At 41.5% G+C, this 27203-nt stretch overlaps 1 protein-coding gene across 1 annotated transcript; it reads right to left on the bottom strand.

The window, feature by feature from the left end:
* Positions 1–4241: 4241 nt before the first annotated feature.
* On the bottom strand, positions 4242–18221 carry LOC117073407 (trypsin-like). The gene is made up of 7 exons (XM_033194230.1): positions 18141–18221; positions 16755–16887; positions 15200–15250; positions 6703–6865; positions 5665–5918; positions 4959–5095; positions 4242–4406 (listed from the first exon to the last, which is right to left on the bottom strand). Exons 1-7 carry the CDS (start codon positions 18219–18221, stop codon positions 4257–4259), a joined length of 969 nt encoding a protein of 322 aa, XP_033050121.1. The 3' UTR covers positions 4242–4256.
* Between the last annotated feature and the right edge of the window lie 8982 nt (positions 18222–27203).

Raw genomic sequence — 27203 nt, 5'->3', positions numbered from 1 at the left:
TATGGCCTTATTTTCTATTTGGAAAACAGGGTACTCTGCTGCTATCAGATCTCTGAGCCAGAAGCTGGCCTTGGAGGAAATCTGTGGTCTTTCAGGGGTAGCTACCATGGGTCCCTCCAAGTCTAGTAAGAGTCTCAGAGGCAGGGCTGGCAAGGGCTAAGAACACTGCAAATAGAAATGGACCACAAAAATAGGAAAGTCATTTTAAAAATGAACTTGGATTATACACATGGATGTGTCCTTAATAATGAACTCTGTTAAGTAATGAAGGCTTTGCATGGGGACTGTGTACATAAAATCACAGTAGACTGTTGAGGTCGTGTTAGAGTGCTTATATAACTCTCAGGTAAGTTTTGATGAAGCAATTTGTGCCTCACAGTGAGAAGATGAGATCAGTTGGTAAAGGAGAAAATGAGTTTATTTATTCTGTGGAAGTTGGGAACTTGTTAAAAAAATGGAGAAACAAATAAATTGTTGAAAACTGTGATTTCTTCAAGAGGTCTGGAAATCCTACAGTTTAGATGGCATACAAATAGAAAGTGGTTAGCCTGAGCTAGTCAGAACAAATGAGTATCTCCGAGACTAAGACTTTTGTATTTGTGCCCCATCAACAAATTTACGTTTTAAATTGACTTTTAAAAGTAAGACTAAATAATACGAGGATAGCAAATATTTTTAAAGACCTTTTAAAATTTGATTTCAAAACTAAAGTCACTTTCCATGAAAGATAAATAGTGCTGTTACAGCAAAATAATAAATTAAATAAGATGTATAGAGAAAAAGAGATAATTTATTTATAGAGATAAATTTAGTAATTTATCTTATTAAAACAAATGTTCTTACATAAATGTTCTTAAAGCCCTCCCTACTCCTAAGCTTCCATTTGTGAATTTTTTAAAGACTGTATTAGTTAGATATTCTGTTCCTTGCAACTTCCTAAGAGATGTGTTCACATTTCTACCTTCTTTTTTTAACTTAAATGCTGATTTTATTAGGGTGAATTTATAAAAGCTAAGTTGTTGGTTAAAATGGCATATGACAGATATAATTTAATAAAAATTCACAAATTATAAAGTATTAAACAAAACAAGAGACTGAAAATGGCAAGAATAAGTACTAAACAAACACTATTGCATAACATAAAGGATTAATAATTTGTTTGCCCTTTTCTTTTCTCTGGACCTGCCCTGATCTCTCATCTTTTGTGTATCTCACACTTCCTGTCAAGTCTTGGAACCTTCCCTCTATCTGGGGTGGGAAGGTGAATAGGTAGGTATTGATGGTGGTAATTAAGTGGAGCAGAAAAGTATTTCGGAGAGAACAGGGAAAATTTAATCTCAATTTGTTCAAGAGAGAAGCCCAAGATATTTAGTTGGGGTAGATCCAAGGCTACTTATTTACACAAAGAGAGCTATATACGAAATTAAGTTAGATTATCCACAAACAGAAAAACAATTCAATGAGAACAAAGAAAATAAGACAGGAAAGGTTAGTTGTGATCAAATATTTGAGAATGTTGAATCTAAGGCTAAGCAATTTTGGCTGCATTTTAGGGGCAGTGATAAGGCAGTATTAAGAGCTCAGCTTTTCTCTACAAATGTGCCATCCATATTTACAAAAGGATAGAAAATTGCTAATGGGCAAATATATCTTTTAATACTCTCCTCCTCTGAAATATTTATTATGGACTGCATGTTTGTGGGCCCCCCCCCAAATTCATATATTAAAAATTCAACCTCCAATGGGATGGTGTTGAGGTGGAATCTTTGGGAGGTAATTAGGTTTAGATAAGGTCTAGAAAGTGGTGCCCCCATGGTGGGATTAATGTACTAATTTGTAAGAAGAGAAAAAGGACAAGAACTGGCTCTCTTGGCCGTGAGTGGATGCAACTAGAAGATGGCCATTAGGAAACCTGGAAGCTATCCTCATCAGACACCACACTACCTGGTGTCTTGATCTTGGACTTCACAGCCTCCACTGCAAGAAATAAGTGTCTGTTGTGCAAGCCACACAGTCTGTGATATTTTTGTTATAGCTGACTGAGCTGCCTAAGACAGTACCCTTCCTTCACCTTATCATTGAACCACAAATACACTCCCATTTCCAACTGCCTGAACCTGTACCATTCTGTTCTCTGATCCCGGTGTGTCTTTTCCCTTGTCTCATACCAGATAATCATGAGAATCATGTGCAGCGTTTTCTGCTCCAAGCCCTCCTTTCAATGATGCACAGAACAAAGAAGATTTGAGGGACGACTTATGGAAGAACTAAAGCCAGAGTCTGTGATGCACTCTCCAGACAGGACTGAAGATAACAAATAATACATCTGTAGCCATTTATGACCTCAAGGGGCAATATCTATTTTCTGCAAACTTATCTGCATTTGTACTTTTTTGTTTTTGTTTATAGTTTAAATTAGCATATCATCTGATCTGGGATTTGGGGGAACTTGTGGTGAAAAACGGGCACAAATTGTCTCCAGAGACCAGACCTGCTATAGCAAATTTCTAGTTGGAAAACAAGAAAGATCTTGGAAGAAAGGAATATACAGGTAGGTGAAACCTTGGAAAACACAGGAAACCTGTGAATTTTAAATATTTCTGCATCTAGAGGTTTCTGTTACCTAGCCTCACAGAGTTTCAGATAGATTGAAGAAAAAGGAAAAAAAGACCATTTTGTTATATCAGCAGCAATCCACTGGGAATACCCACGTGAGCTTTATCTTAGCTTCGCTGTGAATTATTTAAATGATTTTGGGCAATTAATTTTAATTTTCTGCATTTTAGTGTCATTATATCTGGTACTATAAAAGTTCATGTTTTTGGCCGGGCGCGGTGGCTCAAGCCTGTAATCCCAGCACTTTGGGAGGCCGAGGCGGGCGGATCATGAGGTCAGGAGATCGAGACCATCCTGGCTAACACTGTGAAACCCCGTCTCTACTAAAAAATAAAAAAAAAAAAAAAAACTAGCCGGGCGAGGTGGCGGGCGCCTGTAGTCCCAGCTACTCGGAGGCTGAGGCAGGATAATGGCGTGAACCCGGGAGGCGGAGCTTGCAGTGAGCTGAGATCCGGCCACTGCACTCCAGCCTGGGCGACAGAGCGAGACTCCGTCTCAAAAAAAAAAAAAAAAAAAAAAAAAAAAAGTTCATGTTTTCAATTAATTGATTTTTATTTTTAGAGATAGGGTCTTGTGTCTCCCAGGCTGAAGTGCAGTGACACAGTCAAAGCTCACTGCAGCCTCAAACTCCTGGGCTCAAGCAATCTTCTCACCTTAGCTTTTCAAGTAGCTGGAACTACATGCATGCACCACCATGCCCAGATAATTTTTTGATTTTTTGTAGAGGCAGTGTTGTCCAGGCTGGTCTCTGTGTTGCCCAGGCTGATCTCAAACTCCTGACCTCAAGTGATCCTCCCAGCCTGGCTTCTCAAAGAGTTTGTATTACAGGCATGAGCCACCATACCTGGCCCCAGAAATGCATGTCAAAATATATACTGTAGTCAAATCTTAAGCAACATTTATCTGACATGTTTTTTAAGTTCTTGATTTTGTAAAAAAACAAAAGGTGGTGGTAACAGTGACCTCTAAAATTGCTCACCCTTTTATTCTCAGTGTATCACATAGAGTTTGGCATATAGTTGGCGATCAGTAAACTTATATTGATTAGGTTGAATTAATGACTAAATAACTGTATTAGTCCATTCTCACACTGCTATAAAGACGTACCTGCAACTGCGTAATTTATAAAGAAAAGAGGTTTAGGCAGCTCATGGTTTTGCAGACTGTACAGGCTTCTGCTTCTTGGGAGGCCTCAGGAAACTTATAATCATGGTAGAAGGGAAAGCAAGCACATCTTCACGTGGATGGCAGGATTAGCGGGGTGCTACCCACTTGAACCAAGCAGGTTTTGGGAGAACTCTATCACAGGAACAGCAAAGGGAAAGCCTGCCCCCACGATTCAATCACCTTCCACCAGGCCCCACCTCCAACACTGGGAGTTACAATTCTACCTGAGATTTGGGTGGGGACACAGAGCCAAACCATATCAATAACCTTTCACATTTTCTCAATATAATAGTTTGACCCTATGTCCACCTTCTTAACAGCTAGTTTCAAGAGAAAGTTCATCAATACCGACAGGGACCATTCTTGGAAAGATGTGGTACAAGACAGTATATTTTTATTTAGATACTGTTTTTTGGCAAAGAAAGAAGGTGAAGTTGATGAATAGGATATGCAACATGAAGAGATAAAGGTGTTTAGTTGGCAGCAATGGTCTGCTGAATCCATTTCACGTAGTTGCAAACTTTAGTGTAGACTCCAGGTTTGTTCTTCTGAGCACAACCATTGCCCCAGGAGACAATGCCCTGGAGTTCGTTGTTGCAGACCACAGGGCCACCAGAGTCACCCTGGGCAAAAAGGAAGGGATATTAGAGCTCTTATTTATGACCAGATGGGAGAATGGACTGTAAGATGTTCTTCCATTGCGCTGGGGCCATTGTCCCACACTGCTGATCCACCATGAAGCACTTTCTCTTCCTCTTGAAACCCTCCAACCCTCAATCTACTTACTCTATCAGTAGTTAGTCTTCCTTATACCTTATTTGAGCCCCTTCTTTTTTTGTGGTAGGCCAATTGGGCCAAGAGGAGGTGAGGACTGGAGGTTTAATGCTGCTTAACTGGCTCTGCTCCTTCCACTAGAGTTCCTTTCCACAGTTTACCTCCTCAGAAGGGCACTTGGAAGTACTATTTGCACACAATCTTCTGTGCATCTTTTAACTCTTAAACCTAGACATTAATACAATAAAAATAAAATATTTAATTTGTTCCAAGCCTATCCCTCACCTCTCACAATCAGTTATAGGGACAGTTTTACAATCCTCTGTGTTTCTGAAAAGGGGAATTATGGTGGAGAAAACTAAGAATGAGCTGGAATTGAGAAGCAGTACAAAGAAACTAACCTGGCAAGAGTCCTTTCTACCCTCCAGGAATCCCAGACATATCATGTTTGTAGTAATCTTGCCCGGGTAGGCTGTGCGGCAAGCAGTGTTAGAGAGAATGGGAGCCTTCAGACACTGCAGGAGGTCAGGGTAGTTGGCTGTGGAGTGGAAGAGTAAAAAATGCAAGATCACTCATGAGGTGTCCAAAAATTTCCTTCTCAATACTTCTCCCCTCTTCCCCAATACTCTCACTCTTTCTTTCAATTAGCCAATGACTTCTCATTTGAGAGAACAATATTTTCTTTCTAGAAGCTTTCCCAAATAGTTCTAATCAATGAATTGTTCTTTCTCTGACACTAGCATCAGTGACCACGATCTCACATCTATGACTTTATTTCTCAAGCAGGTATATGCTCCAGGCAAGACCAAATCCCTGAGTCTTTGTTTTGTTTACCTCCTCAGTTTATAGTTCTCTACCCATCACTAATCACACTTCAGTTAAATACCCTGGTATCTTCATAGCACTTCATTATTGTGTCTTCTACATGGTTCCAGCAAAAGAATCTTCTTCATTTCAATTATTAATAGTATATTTCTGGGATTCCATATATCCAAAAACTATGCTCTGGAAACTTAGCTTTAAGTGAGTTTGGACTAGCTGACTTTCCACATGTCATTCAGCTCTAAAACTGTCATACTTGGTACTTCTGTTTCAGGTGACACTTACTGCCACTGCTCAGCGTGTTGCCCCAGCCAGAGATGAGGCACTGAGTACCAGCCGCTGCACAGGATGTTGGTAGAGAGACGGTGGCCACTTGAGAGTTGATGGTGGCGGCCGAGCTCAGCTTAATCAGCATGATGTCATTATCAATGGTGGCTGAGTTATACTTGGGGTGGCGAATAATCTTGGCTGCATTTATGAATTGTTCATTGCCTTCATAGACCTTAATATTGTATTCTCCCAGACGCACTTGGATTTGGCTGGATTAAAAGATGTAATAAGTTCGTAAGTATCTAGTTTGAGCTATTTCCACTTCTCCTGACCCCCCATTTATGAGCATAAACACAGACACCATCCTTTTCAAGCATTCAGTCACACAGTAATTGTGCACTTAAGGTAGCATTCTGCACCATCACATGGTACAGGTTAGAGTTTTCCTTAGGAGAGTGTCACTGCAAGTGCAGACTCACAGCCTGCCATCTTGTTAAAATAGTAAGGAATGGGAATGAGAACCCAAGGACTTGAATAAAACAGTTGGAGATAAAAAGGAAGTTGGTGGAGTTTGATCAGCATTTGCCATTTCTCTCTGGTTGGGATCACCAATTATCACAGGGAATGAAGCAAGAGTCAGAGAAATGGCAAAATGTTAAGGAGTAGAATGAATCATGCATATTTTTAATGTTGCACTGTAAATTCTCTGTATTTTATTGCCTCCATATACAGTTTATACTGGCTGAGCTATAGTAATTAGCACTATGTACTGATTCATGTCATAAACTATTTCTAGGGATACTCCACCACTCACAATTTCCCTTCTGTATCTTGAATACCATCATTTGGGAAGACATCAGGGAATCCTGAAGGGTACCTCCCATGCAAAAGCCCCTTTATACATCAGATAATACCTGAGAAAATAAAAAGTCTCTGGAAGTCTGAATGCCTCACCCTCAAGCACAACTCTGCAGTTTACTCTGAATTGTGTTTTGTCAGGGATAGAGGATTAATTAATCTTAGTGCATAAGAAAGTGAGTATCAATGACTTACGACTTGTAGCAGTGAGCTGCAGACACCACCCATTTTTTATCGATGAGGGAGCCGCCACAGAAGTGATAGCCAGCATTCAGGGACACCTGATAGGGAACAGAATTCCTCTGACAGGTGTAGCCCCCAACGATCTTGTCATCATCATCACTAGTGGGGAAAGTGGCTGACAGAGAAAAGTTGGGAACAGTTAAACAGATCCATCCTAAAGTTTCTACAATATCATGAAGTTTTCTCAGATTTACCAAAAGAGCAGAATGTTCTCTTGTCTCACATAATCAGTAAATGGTGGTTTTAAGGTAATTTGGTGGTGGTGGGGAATTTATTATTCCATACCTTTAAATTGTACCCCACTTATAACATTGTAAGTATCTATTTTTTAATTTATGCTTTAACTCTGATAAAGGCATTCTTTTTTAATATATGTACTATTCAGCCACACACACACACACACACACACACACACACACACAAAGATCAGAAACTCTCGACACAGTAAGTGTCCTGAATATCACTTCCTGAAGACACAAGGAAACTTTTTTCACAGAACTCTGCTCCGCAGCCATGCAATTAGGTGTAATGCTTTTCAGTAGTCATGCTGATGTTGGTTTGTGGTGGTTGGTGGGATGTTGGTATGGGAGAGAGAGTTCCATACGGTAACAGAAAGGACACTTTAAAAAGTCACCTGAGAATTTTCTGGTCTGGAAGGAAATTAGAGATTTGTACTTTTGCTCTCCTAATTTCTCTTCTTGATTCCAGTCTAGAATTTTTATTAAAAACATTTTACGGAGCATTATAGGATGACCCTCTTCAGCCTTTCCTCTTATCCCAATTATCTTTCCAACACTTATGAATTTATTCAGCTTTTAAAGTCTAGTCCACTGATTTATTAAGACATCTTGTAGCTTCAAAAGTTTGTGATTATATTTTATGAGCCCCATTGTTCAGATATTTTTAATACTTTTAGGAAAGAAGTCAGCAGGTATGTAGACAGATGCATTGAATTTATACCTACCTAACTTGAGAAAATTTAGTATTAAGTTTTAGTCATATAAAATTTAGTAGTATAAAAGGATAACTCATCATTTTTCTATTATATTCATGATGAAATGACATGTTACTTTACACCAGAGAGAGTTCCATGGCAGAAATATCGTAAAACACAGCCCATAGCTTTTATTCATGAGAAAGAAAATCGCTTTTCCCATTGGCTTTATATCACTAGCCCTTTAGTGTGGAGAAGTTGCAGGCTCTGACACCTGCAGCCTCTTTAAAAGCATACGATTATCTTCAATTACTAACTCCAAATTCTTGGAAAGGTCAGGATAAGCACCTCCTTAATCTGGGCTATCTTTTCCTTTTCTCTCCTTCTTCATTAATTTTACCCGGAAGTTGAGAGCAAGTCCTATGTCTTTATATCTTCTACCCTGATCACTTTTGCTAACTGTGATCTTCCTCCAACAAGTGAAATTTAATTATCCACGAACGTATGTATTTTACACAATTGTTTCAATATTTTAAGCTTCTTGAATACAGAGACCAGGTTCAACATTCATTGTTGTCTTCCAGAGTATAAAGTACAAACTTAAGTTTATGTTAGACACCCACTGATTCACTCATTAAAAGAGACTCACCAGCAGCTCCCAGGAGAGCAAGGAAGATAAAGGTCTTCATGGTTGCTCACTTCACCTGGACTGGGAAATAGGATGACAGCTTTTCTTCCACAGCTATTTATCCCTCTGGACTTGTCTTGACATTCATGGCCACATGTGCCAGAAAAGTGATTTCACTGTAAACTCACAAATCTAAATCTAAAATCTGTGACATATGGAAGATAACTTAACATCAATTTTAAACATTAGCATTTGCCTACTTTTCTAGGGGTTCATGGGACTGAAAGTAATAAAATCACCTGGTGAAAACTGTGCCCCATAATAGGTAAGTAAGGTCACAGGACAGAGTTGCAGGTGTCCGGATTCCCAGATAAAAAATCTTAAGTAGTTGGGCGTCTCAACTGTAAATGTTTATTCTAAGAACTACTGCACTTTTGAAGTTTCATAATGTGGACTCTTTTACAATTATATATTTGTCTTATGACCGCTCTGGTCTTATATATTCATGTTAGCTTTCCTCTTTTTTAAATTTCAACTCTTATTACAAATTAAATGGTACACATGCAGGTTTTTTACGTAAGTAAATTACGTGACACTGAGGCTTGGAGTCCCAACAACCTCATCACCCGGGCAGTAAGCATAGTACCCAATGGGTGGTACTTCACCTTTTCATTATTAAAGGAACAGCTTGTTTCCCTAAGAAAAAGAAGATTGCTATTAATTGAACTTAGAGAAAAAAGGAAAGTTTAAAAATGCTAATAACTGATAATTATCTTGAGCTTAGAATTATCTTGAGCTTACTGTACTTACTCTAAGTACTTATTGAGTAAGTGCATAAGTACAGTTTGCTGTGTATGTCAGGGATATTTTAAGTATTTGCCTATATTAATTTAGCAATCTTCACAACAACCATATAAGATACCTATTATAATTCCCACTTTACAGATGCGAAAACTAAGGCACACGAAACTGTAGAGGATTTGACATAGCAAATACATGGTAACATCAGCATTCCAACCCAGAAAAATCTTCCTTCGGAGTCTGTGATCCTGACCACTGTGAAACACTTATCTCAGTAAGTTCACCAAAATCTGGATGCCAAGATAATGCAAAATTATTGGACAATGATAACACAACTGAAATTTATAAAGTATTTACTGTGTGTCCAGTACTGTGGAAGTAGATTATGTGCATCAACTCATTCAGTCTTCACAAGCAGCACTGTAAATGTTAAACTACAAATTTCACCATTTAAGAGATGTGGAAAAAGAGGCTAAAAGAAGTCAAGTGAGTATATCAAAGTTTCATAGCTATTAAGTGGCCAATCTATGGTTAAAACTTAAACAGCCTCACTTCAGGGTTCATGCTCTCACCAGTGATGCCATGAATATGATAAGAGAGAACAGGGCCAGGCGCGGTGGCTCACGCCTATAATCCCAGCACTTTGGGAGGCCGAGATGGGCAGATCACGAGGTCAGGAGATCGAGACCATCCTGGCCAACATGGTGAAACCCCGTCTCTACTAAAACACACAGAAAATTAGCCAGGCATGGTGGCAGACACCTGTAGTCCCAGCTACTCAGGAGGCTGAGGCCGGGGAATCGCTTGAACCTGGGATTGGAGGTTGCAGTGAGCCGAGATCATGCCACTGCCCTCCAGCCTGGCAACAGAGTAAGACTCTGTCTCAAAAAATAAAAATGAAATAAAATAAGGGAGAACAGTTTGAAATCTACCAAACTAATGGCTAACTTCAAGGACTATTTGGAATTCTGGAAAATCCAAGAAATAGGTTGCTAGAGTAGGAGTTTTAAGAATTAATACAACATGACAGAAACATACAGTTGAGTGAATCTCAGTGAGAAGTAACTCCTGGCCAGATGTAGCAAGATTTGACATCTATGCAATACATTTGAAACGTCCTATCGGGATCTATTTCTGCTTAAGCAAATTATCACTCCTGAAGTTGTTTCTGCTTCTTTTACATTTGAACTGCTACTGCTATCAAGATGACGTACTCATCAGCAGAGTTTCTCAACCTTGGCACTACAGACATGCTGGGCCAGATACTTCTTGGTTGTGGGTAACTGTCCTGTGCATTGCAGGATGTTTATCTGCGTATGCCTGGTGTCTGGAAGAAAACAGCAATACCTTCGTCTCCCGGTTGTAATGACCAAGAATGTCACCAGACATTGCCAAATGTCACCTGGGAGGCAAAATCATCCCCAGTTGAGAACCAGAGCTCTAAGGGAGAAAGAAGGGAAATGGGGCTTTGCTTCTAAGGCCATAGCCTTTAAAAAGTGCCTTGAGCTGTCGGACTATATAGACACTCAATAACTACTGAATAAATGGCACCCAAAGTGGGGAGCTGCCTTTAATTGATTCCTAAAAATTAGAAGGTATTAAGGAGTAAGGGAAGGAGCGGTGCCCAGATGAGAAAGGGGGAGTCTTCTTAGCCTGTTCAATATTTTCCATTGCTGATACTTTAACCTGTGAGGTGATAGAACTTGTTTAATTCTACATCATTCTTGGAACTTCCCCAGAGATTCCTCAGAGATCTTGGCCCATATAAAAAATACAGCATTGTAGAACTTTTTAGAATAGTTGGCTCATGTACTCTTTTGGCCTAGAAACCTGCCTGTAGTGTGCCCTGGGCTTGATCATTTGGACTCCTTCCAGGAGCAAAAGAGTGAGAGTTGCCAGATTGGGAGTAGGTGGTGTGGGTTATCATCTAGGAACAGTTGCAATTTCCCACACAAAAAATCCGGAGACAAGAAAAGTAGTCCTGTCTGGCTACTGGGATGGTTCTCTAGCCATCTAAAGCAGTGAAGGGCATGTGAGGAAAATGCTAAGTGATGGTTTCTAGACTTCAGTTTCCAGACTTCAGTTATTTCCATATCATTCTTTTACTTTTTTTTTTTGCATGTAAACCACTTACATTTTGATTTTTAAATAGACTTCTTTTTTTAGACTCTTTTTAGCAATGACATCGACGTTTCTTATATTAGTGGCTTTTTTTATCTAATGCATACTAAAATGAACACATGCTTTTCAAATAAAAATGCTCATCTGAGTACTATCTAAAATTATGTTGAGGACTGCTAGTGATGAGTCTACCAGCCTTCGGGAAACCTGGTGTTAGGTAGATGACAGGGGAAATGAGGGTGGGCAAAACCAAGGATAATGGTGGTGCTGCAGTGTTGCCTGTGAGTGGAAGGGGTGTGGAGCAGAGTGGATCGGGATGTTAAGTGAAAGTGATTAGGAGAATGCTCCCTGTAGAAGAGGCCAGGTGAATACAGGATTAGTATGAGGTGCCTTTGTACATATGCATGTGTATTTGTCATTCGTGTGAATACATCTGAGTACATCTGAGTCAAATATTCTTACATTATTGTGTGGGAGCTTGGACCTGTAAGATATCCTGTGTTTCTGAGATACTGTGAGTCATTTTGTAAAGTGTGACACTGGAGAAGTGGGTTGAAAGTTCTCAGACTCGATGAAGTATTTTTGTCTGCATTTTATGTGTGCAAAAATTCTCTTCCCCATGACATCAATAAATTCTTATTTGTAATTAATACTGGACATGCTACAATGTGTGGGGGCCTCCTTCCTCAGCCTCTTCTCACAAGATCCATCAGCTGTGGGGAATGCCCATATTTTTTCTTTTGCTCAGCAGAGTGGATCAGTATCTACACTTCTTTTTCAAACTTCAAACACAGGGTGACCCGTGGGCAGATGCCAATATTTAACTAGCCTGTATTTGTCACCTCTTTTTCCCATGCACACGACTTAGTGGCTTTGGAAGACTATTTGAACTTGTGCCTAACTTAGGGGCTGATTAGGTTCCAACAAATATATTGACATTTGTATTGGCAAGAAGAAAAGGCTCCAGACTCTGAAGGCAATTTCATATTCTTTTTCTCCATAGACTTTTTTTTTTTCTTATCTTCTCCAGCCACTTTTGTAGCGAATACATCACTAGATCATGCTGGCTTTTAGCCACTCTAGTGTGTGGAGACAATTTTAAGTAAACATTTTTTTCCTGAAAAAAAAAATGAGTACTAACACACACACACACACACACACACACACACACACACCCTATAAACAGTCAGGGGAAAAAAAGTGCAAAAGAGAATAAGGTGTAAAGTATACACTTGTGAACCTGGAAGTCTACATTAAGCTGAATTGCTCATCTTTGTAACATATAGAAAATCATTATTAGTGAATAGAATGATCTTTCTGGAGAAATTGAACCCTAGAAACCAGATCTAAGTTTTCTTGAGAACCTGCTCAAGGGTGGAATTAGTTTGGAGGCATTTTTACTCTGGCTACATGTGATTCTCTCCATAAAATTGTTTGCGTGGCTTAGCAAACCTTTCCAATAGAAGCCCTAACAGTAAATGTTTCACATACTTGGCCGGCAATGTAGTCTGTCATAATACTCTGCTGGCCTGCAATGAAAGCATGTAAATAAACGAGTGTGGCTGCGTTTCAGTAAAAGCTTATTTACTAAAGTCAGCTGTAGGCCAGATTTTTTTCCTTAGGCCATAATTGGTCAACCCTGCTCTAGAAGATAGGGAAGAAACCATTTTCATACCCTGTCTGTAGATTGAAAATTAAATGGTGGTTCAGTTTCAATGATCAAGAGTGGCCTAAAATAAAATTAGTAATCTTATTGAGAATATCCCACTTTTTACTTTACTCCAAATGCTTTCGGGAGAAAGGAAGAAGTGGAGGAATGGATATTTAGGGCTGGGATATTAGAGTGACAGAGAATAATGCAGGAAAAAAAGGAAATCTTGACGGAGACAGAAAATGTACATCAAAGTATCGGAGACAATAAAATGTGAAGAAAGAATATTTAAATGTGGTGACCAGCGTTCTAGACTTTATTTTGTTTCTAGCTTTTTATTGGTCTCTGGACTTTAAAATACTCAGTATAAAATGAATACCCACAGAAACGAATGGGAAAATGGGACAAACTAACACAATTTTTCATCCACATATTAGAGTTTTGTTAAGGTACAAACTTCCGTCTCTGTCAGAATTTACTTTACATTGCTCTGTGTTCCTGTTCATGCCCATATTCTACCTCCATCACATAAAATTCGATGGTAAAGCATACCTAACAAAAGAAATTGTTTTATCGCAGAAACAGATAAGTGTGTATATGTGAAACCCACAGCTGTCAGAACATGCACAAATGCTATCATGAAATAACTGCAAATTTGCCACTTCTGAATATAAGGGGTCAGTGAGGAATTATGGAGAGAAAGCATTCTATTAGATCAGAAGAAAATAGGATTAGGAAGAAAAACAGAGACGAAGACAGAGATTAAATTGAAGCTAACAACCAAATAGAGCATCATAAGTGGTGAATGACATGAAACATGGAAAGTGTATAATATGCACGTCATATTAATTTTTAATGTATAATACATACTTCATATTAATTTTTAGATAAAGACAATTTCTGTAAAATGTAGTTATATCCCCACAACAATGTTGAGCATATAATAGGAACTTGATAATTTTTAAAAATTTTTTCATGAATGCATAACATTTGCACACATTTATGGGATGCACAGATATTTTGTTACATGCACAGAATGTGTAATGGTCAATTCAGGGTGTTTGGGGTATCCATCATCTAGAGTATTCATCATTTCTATGTGTTGGGAACATTTCCAATCCTCTCTTCTAGCTATTTTGAAATATATAATACATTGTTGTTAACTATAGTCACTCTACTCCGCTATTGAACATTAGGATTTATTAATTCTAACTGTATTTTTTATTTCCTCCTAGCTCCATTGTCCCAGCCCCCTTTAATAGACTCACCTTAATATTATGGGATGCATTTCCTAAATCCAAATAAATTGATTTCCAAAGAGAAATGTTACTTAGCTCAGCCATGCTTTCCTGTTACAATTTTGGAAATTGTAGTTTGGAGAGTAGAAAACAGAAACTTATAGGCATCTTGAATTACAGCCTAGGAAGAATGACTCAGTCCCACTGAGACACAAGGTGGGGGGCAAACAATTCACAAATACAGTGACCCTTAGAGCTTCAGAATCATTGTCACTCTCCCCACCCCACTCCCTTTGAGTGACAGTCATCAGATTAGGAATATTTAGTGAATTTAGCAGAGAACACTGGTTCACTAAGAGTAAGTCATGTCAAACTAAACCCATTTTCCTTTGGGTGAGCTTATTAGGTTGCAGAATGAGGAGAAGATCTGGAACCTAGCATCCTTGTTTTCTGCAAAGTACCTGTTGATTTTTTCATGATATTTTTGCAGTTAAGGTTCTTGATGTGATACTACAAGGTAGATGCTGTTGTTTAACAGATATTCTCTCAAGTCTTATCTCACAGCCGTATGAACTCCAGTAAGAAAATCCCTACTGTCTCTGATTTGAGAACATAGAAGCCGGCCGGGCGCGAGGTGGCTCAAGCCTGTAATCCCAGCACTTTCGAGACGGGCGATCACGAGGTCAGGAGATCGAGACAAGCTAACACGGTGAAACCCCGTCTCTACAAATACAAAACTAGATGCCTGTAGTCCCACTACTCGGGAGCTGAGGCAGGAGAATGGCTAAACAGCTGCATGAGCTGAGAACTGATCCAGTACAGAAGACTCCGCCTAAAAAAAAAAAAGCATAGAATCACACTAATCAAACTGAAGCTGAGAAGAATCAATGCCACCAAAGATTGATTTAAGACACAAAGAAATCACACTCCATGTAAAAATCTGCCTAGCTCATACTAATAGCTCTCCAATCATCCTAGTCTTTTAAGTACTAGTATCAGACTTGGTTTTCACTCACAATTAGATATCATGCCATTCCTAGACAAGTGGAATCCAAGGAGACAGAAAGGCCAGTGACACAGCAACAGGCTACCTTTGCTGATTGCCCGCCTGAGATCTTGTCTCTTCTCTGTTCAGGCATCTCGGCTTTGCCCTGTTCCCTGTGACCAAGTCAACATTTGACACCATTTCCAGTAAATGGGTGCTTGCCTGTCCCCAGTTTTCTGTGCTAATATCCATGCTGGTATCCTGACTCCTTCGAGACAGCATTCATTCTTGCTCTTACCAATTCCCATGACCAAACTGACAACCCCAAGCCTTCTTCCAGTTCCTTTGAAGCTGGCAGCTACCTTCTTGAGCTTTCCCCTGTTCTCATTCAAAATCCTCCATCACTGCGCTGCCAATCCTACTGCCCAATTTTGGCTTCTGTGGAGAGCATCTGCTCCAACTACCATGACTTGAACAGATATAGCCAAAGGGAACCCTGTCTTGAGGACTTGGTTAGAGGAGTGCAGATCCCATCACTCGGTGGTGGCTAGAGACCAGGGCCTAGAAAAGATATGCTAAGGAATGTGTTAGTTACTATCGAACATCTGAAGCACTCTTGTGTTAGAAACACAGAATCATGCCACAAGATTCTAGATGACAGGACACACACAAAGAAGTGGAAGTCACAAAAGAACATGTCATCATTTAATGCAACAAAGAACTTTGTAAGAATGGATGGCAACTCATCTGGGTAGCAGCAAGAAGCTCATCTTTATGTGATACAGGAGGATAGATTTATAAGGTTCTTTTCTTACTGTCGGAAGGGCAGGTTTTGATGTTCCTTGGCAAACTTTGTTTTATCTTGGTATTTATCACTTAAGCATTTACTTTTCACATAAAAAAGTAGACTTTGATGTTTGAGGTGCTCTGAAGCAAGCTATCTCTGTAGTTGCCAGTTGTATAGGTTTAAAGAAAATCATGGTAGCAGCCTGTGCTGGTCTGACTAAGCATGGCTAATGCCCTCATAGTAGCAAGCTGAGCTCAGCCAAAGGTTGCAGAGGAAGGGAAGACCCTTTCTGGGCCAATGTTCTGTAACCCTGGAGCCCATAAACATCATAAGAAAGTTGTGGTTAGAAATGTGGAAGAATTTCGACGAGACGGGCGGATCACGAGGTCAGGAGATCGAGACCATCTTGGCTAACCCGGTGAAACACCATCTCTACTAAAAAATAAAAAAATTAGCCGGGCGAGGTGGCGGGCGCCTGTATTCCCAGCTACTCGGGAGGCTGAGGCAGGAGAATGGCATGAACCCGGGAGGCGGAGCTTGCAGTGAGCTGAGGTCCGGCCACCGCACTCCAGCCTGGGCGACAGAGCGAGACTCTGTCTCAAAAAAAAAAAAAAAAAAAAAAAGAAATGTGGAAGAATTTTGATTATTGGTAGAACCCAGTAGTATAATATTTTTAAAAACTCCTGGAATTATTCTAATGTAGGTGATTTGTCTACCTCATTTTGGTGAAACACTACTCTAAATCTTTCCCTTGAAACCTGGAATAATTTTAAAGGATGGCAACATCAGTTTTAGTGAAAGTATTTTATTGACATCTCTATGTGAGAAATATGAGCCCCTCCAGAGGTAAGACAGTTACCGTGGATTCCAGGTTCTGGACCTGGACCCAGGGAGGATAGAAATCCCTCAGTTTGCTTTCCATGATGTCTGGACCCATTTGATGTAGTTGCAAACTGTGGTATAAATGCCAGGTTTGCCTTTGTGGGCAGAGCCTGCACCCATGGAAACGATACCCTGAGGAATTCCATTGCAGACCACAGGACAACTAGAGTCATCCCCAAAGGAGAGGAAGTGAGTATCAGAAGTGTGCCTACCTCCTGAGCAGATGCAGGGCCCAGGGTAGGGATAAATTAAACCCAGCTGACAGGCATTCTTCCTGTGCTCAAGAAAGCCAGGAACACCATGCTGTCACTGATCGGGCCCAGGAAGGCTTCATAGCCTGTGCTGTTGGAGTGCACAGGCACTTTTCAACATTGCAAGGAATTAGGGAGCTAGGATCCAGTCTTTTCTTTACTCTTTGAACTGTATTCTGTGGAAGAACTCATTCTTGAATAAAATACATGGTGATACCGTTATCCTCAGACAATAAGTGTCACCCATCCCCCCGTAGATATGAACTTCTCCAAACCCTCCTAGTGCCCCTCTCTCCAAACTCCCCAGAGGGTCAGGTCCCCCAAAGGGCAGCAACAAACCGATAATAATAATTATAATAACAATGAACATTTCTTGAGCACTTACTGTTCTAAGCTCATTTTGTTTATTTATTTTTAAAAAGTTTATTTTTATTTTGAGTTCTGGGGTACATGTGCAGGATGTGCAGGTTTGTTACATTGGTCAACCATTCACCTAGGCATTAAACCCAGCATGCATTAGCTATTTTTCCTAATGTTCTACCTCCCCCTCCATCCTCCCAACAGGCCCCAGTGTGTGTTGTTTCCCTCCCTGGGTCCACGTGTTCTCATCATTCAGCTCCCACTTACAAGTGAGAACATGCGGTATTTGATTTTCTGTGCCTGTGTTAGTTTGCTGAGGATAATAATCTAAACTTATTTTACATATTATCTAATCCTTAAACTCAACTAGTGAGCTAGGAACTATTATTATTTTTATTCCCATTTTTCAGAGGAGGAAACCAAAGTTTCCATCCCTCAGCCTCAACCATCCCACAGCCTAACTGAACTCCAACTCTCCTGTAACTGAGTCACACTGAGGCTCACCCACTGGCAGAAAGCTGTGTGCTGTCTCAGTCTCAGATCAGGCACTGAGTACTGCTTTTGGGTCGGGAGCTGGGTCGGGAGCTGGTGTTTATGCTTTTGTTGAGGACAGCAGGTTTGGCCAGCTTGATTAGTATGAGGTAATGTCCCATGGTTGCCCTCTTGTATTTGGAGTGTATGATGATCTTAACTGCATTAATGAGCTGTTCAGTCCCTCCAGGAGCTGCCAGATTAGATTCTCCTAATCTCACCTTGAATTGTCCAGAAAGAAAGAAAGAGGCTGCAGAGCTTTTACTAAGCAACTGGGTCTTAGTTTCATACCCATAGCCCATTCTGCGTCACCCCATCAGAACCTTGCAAGCAAATGAATTGGCCCAGTGACAAAGCTGGGCCCACTAGTGAACCTTAAAAAAAAAGCCTTGTCAGCTGGGGGACTCTGTTCCATGCAAAAATGGATGCAGTGAGCTGAGTACTCTCATTTTTGAAACTCTCTCTCAGCAGCTAGAAGTTGCACTACCAGCTGCCACAAATGTGTCAAGTGAGAAGAGAACAATGTGTGTACTGCCAGCAGAAAGTCAGGTGTCCATGGAAAGGGAGACCTTGAAGTTAATTTGAAAGGCTGGAGACTGGTGAAGACAATAGTATTGGGATTCAGGTCACAAGAGCAGAGAACCACAGAAAAGAAAAGGGAGATACTTTTTCTTAGAGAGAAGAGGATGTTCAAGAAGAGCACTGTAAGATTTCCTTTTTCTCTCTGCCAAGGCCTTGTTTCCTAACAGGATGAATCAGGAGACCTCAGACCAAGGAAGGCAACCCACAGGAGGAATGGACATCCTCTAGGGACACTCCAGGGTCCACACCATGGTCAATGGCAGTGAGCTGCCCACAGCCCCCACTGGCTGCTGATGAGAGCCCCAGATAGGTGAGATCCAATGTACAGGGACACCTGGCAGGGAAGGGCATTCTTGTTACAGGTATAGCCCCCAACCATCTGGTCATTGTTATTGTCACAATCCATGGGTAAAGCCTCTAGAGATGAGAAGGAGAAGGAAGGGAACGAAACAAAGGTTACATTTTGTCCCAAAGTTTCTGAATAAGAGGTAGATTAAAAAACATCCACTATAGCCTTCTGGGGGGAAACACTGCCAATGTTCTGCTAGCCTAGATCTTTCATTACCTCTTCTTTTCCCAAATGAAAAAGGCTTTTATATCTACTGTTGTAACATGTAATATTCATGTAGGAAATCTAAGCAGAGCTATAGTACAGTATAAATTAAGCAATATTGAGATAAAAATTATCCCAAATTCTACTTATTGAAAATAATGGGCTGGGTGCAGTGGCACATGCCTGTAATCCCAACACTTTGGGAAGCTGAGGTGGGTGGATCACTTGAGGGCAGGAGTTCAAGACCAGCCAGGCCAACATGGTGAAACCCCGTCTCTACTAAAAGTACAAAAGTTAACCAGGTATGGTGGCGTGCACCTGTAGTCCCAGCTACTCAGGTGGCTGAGGAAGGAGAATTACATGAACCCAGGAGGTGGAGGTTGCAGTTAGCAGAGATCACGCCACTGCCCTCCAGCCTGGGTGACAGAGTAAGACCCTTCAAAAAAAAAAGAGAAAAAGATAGAAGGAAGGAAGGAAGGAAGAAAGAAAGAAAGGAAGGAAGGAAGGAAGGAAGAAAGAAAGAAAGAACGAACGAACGAATGAACGAAAGAAAGAAAGAAAGAAAGGAAGGAAGGGAGGGAGGGAAAGAAAGAAAGAGATAGAAAGAAAGAGATAGAAAGAAAGAAAGAAAGAGATAGAAAGAAAGAAAGAGATAGAAAGAAAGAAAGAGAAAGAAAGAAAGAGAGGGAAAGAAATAAAGAGATAGAAAGAAAGAAAGAGAAAGAAAGAAAGAAAGAAAGAAAGAAAGAAAGAAAGAAAGAAAGAAAGAAAATCAAATCACTGTAATTTTGCAGCAGTAATTCCTATAGGTATTTGTCTTTGTATATACCTGCACACATCCGCACATCCACACATGTATACAGGATACATTTTTCACAAATGAAGCTCTATTTTATATGCTATTTTGCAGATCTTTTGAAACAATGAATTTATCAATTCTAAAATACTTTCAAAAGCTTAACAAATTTCACAGACATGTCTTCAGGGATCTCCCAGTAAGAAAACACAAACATGATTGGTATGAAGGGTAGAGAAATCAGTACTAGAACTACTTACTGATTCAGTAAAATTATAAAAACTCCACATCTCTTTGGACTGTTATCCAAGTCTGGATCCATTCCCTGGTTTCTCTTCAGATCATATAAATCTCACCTTTTACCAAGCCTGAATCCTAGACTTTAGAGAGGAGAAAGCTGAGAAGGGCAAGGACCAACAGCGTTGGCTTGGTGCATTGCTATTAAATGTAAATGGACTCTAAGTCTTGATTTGCTAAGAACAGTCTGATTTATGCATGCTGTCCTGGGACAGTTACAAATTGCATCACTTTTCTTTCTCAAAAATGTCCCTATTTGGTCAATAAATGCATATTCACTCTAGTTACATAGCAAAGTCTCAGGTGATCATCAGAACCGGAGGGTGAATGAGGAGTATGTTGCATGCAAGTATTTTGCATAGGGGGAAGTTTTCTATTTCTCCATGCTATTATAGGAGGAATGGAAATTCACAAATTTTCTGTTGAGTTTCTGACCTACACAAGAGACAATAGAGGCTGAAAGTTCATTCTCTATCACTCTCTCTTTCTACAATATTAAAGGAAGAAAAGCACTTATCAGCAATTCTAGGAACATGACAAAGATAATGTTCTTCATGGTGGCTCTCTGAATTCACTCAATGATGAAAAAAAAATGAGGGAATAATCCCGTTTACACCCCTTAAACGAACCAACTTTATCGATATTCCAAGACCTCTGGGAAATAGCAAGAGCGTGATAGGAGACACCCGGACATTCATCAAGAGGATTCTTCATTTCTCAAGTATGGCAAATATTGTTGCTGAGGTTATTCATAAACATGCCTTCAGAGGGAAGTATGGGATTTACAGACCCCATCTGGTTAAGGACTGCTCATGGCCTTCCTGATTTAATAAGGTTTTACTATGGTAACACAAAAAGCACTGTTAAACCGAGCTGCATTACTTGAAGAATGAAATGCTTTCAATACAACTAATAGATAAATTCTTCTCTCACTGTACACATTACCTCTCTTTGCCTTTTTATGATCTAATTTCTTATCATTCATAATCAGTCCTTGAAATACCTACTCTTGGCCGGGCGCGGTGGCTCAAGCCTGTAATCCCAGCACTTTGGGAGGCCGAGACGGGCGGATCACGAGGTCAGGAGATCGAGACCATCCTGGCTAACACGGTGAAACCCCGTCTCTACTAAAAAATACAAAAAACTAGCCGGGTGAGGTGGTGGGCGCCTGTAGTCCCAGCTACTCGGGAGGCTGAGGCAGGAGAATGGTGTGAACCCGGGAGGCGGAGCTTGCAGTGAGCTGAGATCCGGCCACTGCACTCCAGCCCGGGCGGCAGAGCGAGACTCGTCTCAAAAAAAAAAAAAAAAAAAGAAAGAAAGAAATACCTACTCTCTCCTGAGCTTTTCTCAGACCCAACTTCTACTAAACATATCTGCTCCTGTACCTTGGGTCAACTAGTCTAGCGCTGAATTCATCATAGCTTTCTCTTTCTATATTTTCTGTCAGTGCAACGAAGCTACACACATATGGTTAGCCAAACTTGAAACACGGAAGCCACCTTTAACTTTTTTTTTTTTTTTGACGGAGTTTCACTCATCACCCAAGCTGGAATGCAAATGCTGTGATCTCGGCCCACTGCAACCTCCTTCTCCTGGGTTCAAGCGATTCTCCTGCCTCAGCCTCCCAAGTAATTGGGATTACAGGCGCGTGCCACTACACCCGGTTATTTTTGTATTTTTAGTAGAGATGGGATTTCGTCATGCTGGCCAGGCTGGTCTCGAACTCCTGACCTCAGGTGATTCACCTGCCTTGGGCTTCCAAAGTGCTGGGATTCCAAAGTGTGGCAGCTCCACATTGACACCAGGATAAGTTTAAGTTCCAGCACTAACAGAGCATAGGATCAGTCCTTGAGGAAGTTAGACTCAGTCAGGCCTTCAAATGCTGAGAACAAAACATCTGGTTGTGGTTCTCAAGCCTTTGGTTCTAGCAAGATGAATGAGAGGTGATTAGAATGTCTGTGCACCTGGAAGTGTTGGAAGGGGACCCCCAGCTCCCACTTTGAAGGGAGAGAATGGAAAGAGGCATGTGGTGGGCTCTCAGGAGCAGCTGCTGTTGCACCTTTAAGGTGTTCTGTAAACACTGGCAGGTGAGGAAGGAGGTTGCCTTAGGAAGAAGAAAAAAGAAAGTGATTAAGATACAGCTTGTGACCTTAGGAAGATCCAATCCAGTAAGGGAGACAAATACTGACATAAATATATGTTAGTATGGAAGGAAAAACCTAGGACTTTTAGAACCATGAAATTGGCATTCCTCCCTGGAGAACAAGGTGAAGAATAATAGAACTACACGGGACTCAGAGAAGCCCAGACAAATCAACTACAAACAAGTTCATTAGCTGCAGCCATCATCCTGTACACTAAGAAGATCTTCCTAAAAGGTCCTGAGGTCTTCCCAGGTCATCACCCATGTCAGGTGTCTCAAGTTATGCAATAAACACACAGTGACATGAAATACAGAGGACTAACGTGCATTTCTTTGTATCTGCGTAGAAGGGAGGCCTGTTGGACGGCGATAGAGACCATGCAGCACGTGGAAAGTGTCTCCCCAAAAGAGGGGTGAGTCCAAATGGGGTGTGGAAAGCAGCCTCCTGCAGACTGTGGAAGCACAAGCGGATTGCAAAGCGCACTCTGTGGGGCAAGACACCCCTTGTGTGGTGTGTCAGAAACTGAGGTGAGGAGAGTTTCAACATGGATGGTCTCCCTGGCACAGGAAGTCCGAACTTGAATGGAGAGAGGAGGCCATTTACAAGGGAGAGACAGTGGCAGCTGCAGCATACACGTAGTCACATGGAAAGGGATTAATCAAATATATAAATCTATAAGGATAACACAACCACATTTCTCAGTATTGGATAAGGGAGTTGCAAATATGGAAAGAGAGAACACCAGAACACAAGAATAAACCTTATAATACTGGATTGGAATTAGTGTGAACTCATCACTTCTCAATATGTCTAAAGAGCAATTAAAGATACCTGTAAATATATGTGTACTGTGAATAAACATGTGTATATACATCTCTGTCCACTGTGATGCCTAAGGGTAGTTCACCCCAAAACCACTCCAAAACATCTAGGGTCCATATTCTGTTTTCTAAATACCACTGTCCACTAGAAAGAATCAGGAGTTTTTGGACAAAGAGTAGAAACCAAGCCAGGCAGGAAAAGCCTAGAACCTCTTGTGCCATAAAGTAAGGAAATGTTCACAGAATGATGGGGACCCTGACAGGAAGGAGAATTTAGGAAGTAACAACTTTCTACTTCCATATCTCCTTTGGACAATGCTTCATCAACATTGAAACATTATTATTCATAAATAAAGCCTTTGAAATAAAAATTATTTTTATCAGTTACATCCAGCCTTACATACTGAGACTACAACGTGATTTTTGTAGATTTACAGATATAAATATACCAATGCCAACCACAGCACATTAGAAACACAATTTTTAAGTGCTTAGGCCTACCTAAAAGGTAGGGTTTTTACTGTTTTCCATTCCATTCATCTATTTGTTGACCAATTAAGCAAACATGTATTAAGCACCTGCACTCTGTAAAGTATTTTGATAGGGGCCGTGAAGCATGTAAGGTTCTGGCACAGCAGCCTAGTGAAGTCTACCCTGCTTGGCTTACATTGTTTCAGAGCTGGGTAGACAGTTAGAGAAAGTTATTTCAGTCTCTCCCCACATCCGAATTTCAAGGATGAGGAAATGAGAAAGTCGGTAGATGAAATGATTTAGACACCTAAAAACCAATTACTTTAATCTTCCTAAAGGATACCCTGTAAAGCTTTCCAAATTAAAACATGTCAAACATGTATTATTATTTATTTATTTATTTTTATTTTTTTGAGATGGAGTCTTGCTCTGTCACCCAGGCTGGAGTGCAGTGGTGCAATCGTGGCTTACTGCAACCTCCGCCTCCCAAGTTCAAGTGATTCTCCTGCCTCAGCCTCCTGAGTAGCTGGGACATCAGGCGCACGCCACCACACCTGGCTAATTTTTTTGTAGTTTTAGTAGAGATGTGGTTTCACCATATTGGCCAGGCTGGTCTGAAATTCCTGACCTTGTAACCCGCCCACCTCTGCCTCCCAAAGTGCTAGGATTACAGGCGTGAGCCACTGCGCCCAGCCCACGTCAAACATGTCTTATAGCTCCCGTAATCCCTGAAGCACTTTGAGAATGAGAACATTATTCACAAAAGCTTTTTGAACAAATTAAAATGGTCCATGTGCCCATGAGAGTTGGTTTTATTCATTGCTCTATTCCTGGTCCTCAAACAGTGCCTGAAATATAGTTCTGTGTTCCATAAATACCTAGTGGATCATATTATTTTGATATCTTAAGTGTGTATATGGAGGCTGTTGGAGGCGTTTCACCAGTAGGGGCAGTGAGAGTTGCTAAGCGTTTACTTCCGCGTTTCAAATGTCTTCTTGCTTTGTGCGTTTCCCTGCGGAATCCCTTTGTGTATCTATGCTCCCAGTGCTGTATCTGGAGGACTGGGGGCAGATGGCTGAGAAGAGAGCCATGTGCCTCTTTCACCTCCAGGAGGAGCTGTGACTTTAGTGACATTCCTGAGTCAAGTGGAGGGAGGAGAAGAGAGGCAGGAGGGAGGAAAGGACTAAGGAAGGAATCAAATGCTCTGGCATCAGGGTCTGCTCCTTGTGCTAGTTGAGAGACCGTGTGTGGACAACATGAAGACACTGAATCCATTCCACCTGGACCTGCGTAGCCTAGTCTCTGCAGTCCCTCTGCTCACGCCATTAGGGCCTTCTGTCATTCGAGTCTGTGTTCAGGTTCGGCATCCTAAGTAGGTGAGATGCTCCCTGGGGGTAGGGGTTGCAGATTATTCCTCTCACGCCCCCTCAGCACCCACTGAAGGGTGCTCCCTCCCTAGTTGGCATTACATTACTGGGTCTTAAAATGATGCACAGCTGGCTCCAGGGAAGGGCTCAGCTGAGCCAGGTGAGGTGGCCTCCTGGAGTTCACCGAGATGAGGGAGAGGAGCTGGAGTGCACTCACCTGGGTCCAAGACAGGCATCAGGAAGGCATCTGCCCAAAGGGAAGGGGTCTGTGTGTTAGGGAGGAGGGGAGCCACAAGTAGAAAGAGGAAGGGGAGACCCAGTCATTCACTGTGGGGAGGGCAGGCAGTTGTTAAGAAAAATGCAACTGTCTGAGGAAACTGCCGTGCACACCTGGCCCTGACAAGCTAGTCTAAACCCACCTCTTGAGGTGCAGGCGCAAAGGTGGAAGGGAAAGAGGAAGTGTGAGCTGTAGACACTAACAGTGACACCAACAGGAGCAGAGACTTCCCAAGCAGCCCCTGTCTCAGGGCCAGGGAAGCACACCCACAAGACCAGAACGCCAAGCAGGGAGACTCAGGGTCCCCACGCCTCTGCCCGTGTGACCCTGCCATGGGCTGCAGCCTCCACTGTGGTGTGGTCCATTGTCCCAGGTGAGTCCTGGGCACAGGTGGGACATTTCTGTCCTTGCATTTTTTGCTTTTTTCATGGAACTGCCTCAGAATACTCTGTCCTAGGCTTCGTCTGAATTTGGCTTCCTATTTTCACAGGTTCTATGGATACTGGAATTACCCAGACACCAAAATACCTGGTCACAGGAATGGGGAGTAAAAGGATGATGAAACGTGAGCATCTGGGACATGATTCTTTGTATTGGCTCAGAGAGAAAGCTAAGAAATCCCTGGTGTTCATGTTTTACTACAACTGTAAGGAACTCATTGAAAACAAGACTGTGCCAAGTCACTTCACACCTGAATGCCCTGACAGCTCTCGCTTATACCTTCATGTGTTCGCTCTGCAGCCAGAAGACTCAGCTCTGTATCTCTGCACCAGTAGCCAAGACACAGCCCTGCAGAGTCACCACGTCCCTGTGCACAAACCTCCTCCTAAGTCTAGTCAGAGATCCATGGGGGCAACGCATTCAGCTGAGCCTCAGCACTCGGTTCAGCATTCCATAGGACCTCGGCAGAAATCTCAGACCATAATACTGTCATTTATTGGATGTGACAATGCTAAATTACCCAGACGCCTGCAGCCTGGGACATGACTTTGTCTTGAACGAGACTATGCCTGAATTTGAATGTAGGACAGATGCTGTCACGTTTAAGTTGTTCCAAGTATCTTCCAGTTGGCTTGTGCCTCTGGGAAATGTTGTGTGAAGTGTTTAACACTCTGGCCACACTAATCCACCTTCCAATATGAACTGTTTTTTGACTTTTCTTCTGACTCAAGTTAGACGCTGGATCTCAGCCCTCATCCCAGATCCAAATATAGTCAGACCTTTTCTTTTCTTTCTTTTTTTTTTTTTTAGATGGAGTCTCACTCTGTTGCCAGGCTGGAATAGTGCAGTGGCGTGATCTCGGCTCACTGCCACCTCCACCTCCCAGGTTCAAGCGATTCTCCTGCCTCAGCCTCCCGGGTAGCTGGAACGACAGGCGTTGCCACCACAACCAGCTATTTTTAGTAGAGATGTGGTTTTATCATGTTGGCCAGGATGGTCTCAAACTCTTAATTTCTTGATTTGCCCCCCTCGGACCCGAAAAGTGCTGGGATTACAGGCGTGAAACACCGTACCCGGCAGGTCCTTTCCTTTTTTTTCTTTTTTTTAAACACTGAATACCCAATGCCCTCCTCAGGTGGCTGTATCAGTGCCTGACCCTGAGGACAGTGGTTCCCCATGGGGTTTGCATCATTGTTTTCTAGTTCACTCTCCCTGGGGCATGTTCAGAGTTTCAACTTCTTGTTGGCTTCTCTCTTCCACTGAGGATTTAAAACTTTCAAACTTGATTGTTTTTCTTTCTGTCTCTTTAATCCTAATACCAAGTTTTCTCGGCATCCATTATCAGCCATGGAGTCTCTTGCACCTGAATTGTTGCTCACAGCAGGTAATAAGAGAAGACGACCTCCTGGAATTTCTGAGCCGGACTTTGTACTCAGGGTTACCTTGCTGAGCCCCATATTTTCCAGCACTGCTCTTAGTAATGGCCCTCAGTCCTGCACACACCATCAGACCCCTGGGGCTGAGCAGAGCCCTGC

This window comes from Trachypithecus francoisi, unplaced genomic scaffold (genome assembly GCF_009764315.1).
Source record: "Trachypithecus francoisi isolate TF-2019V2 unplaced genomic scaffold, Tfra_2.0 Lachesis_group4, whole genome shotgun sequence".
NCBI classification, from domain to species: Eukaryota; Metazoa; Chordata; class Mammalia; order Primates; family Cercopithecidae; genus Trachypithecus; species Trachypithecus francoisi.
Note: the sequence above shows the minus strand (reverse complement) of the source record. Positions and strands in the feature narration are given on the sequence as shown.

Excerpts from the sequence above, each read along its gene's own strand:
- LOC117073407 (XM_033194230.1), bottom strand. The coding sequence starts at position 18,221 with ATGGGCTATGGGTATGAAACTAAGACCCAGTTGCTTAGTAAAAGCTCT. Across the intron at positions 5,919-6,702 it reads GCAGCTCACTGCTACAAGTC|CCAAATCCAAGTGCGTCTGG; the intron begins GTAAGTCATTGA and ends CTTTTAATCCAG. Across the intron at positions 5,096-5,664 it reads CAACACGCTGAGCAGTGGCA|CCAACTACCCTGACCTCCTG; the intron begins GTAAGTGTCACC and ends TCCACTCCACAG.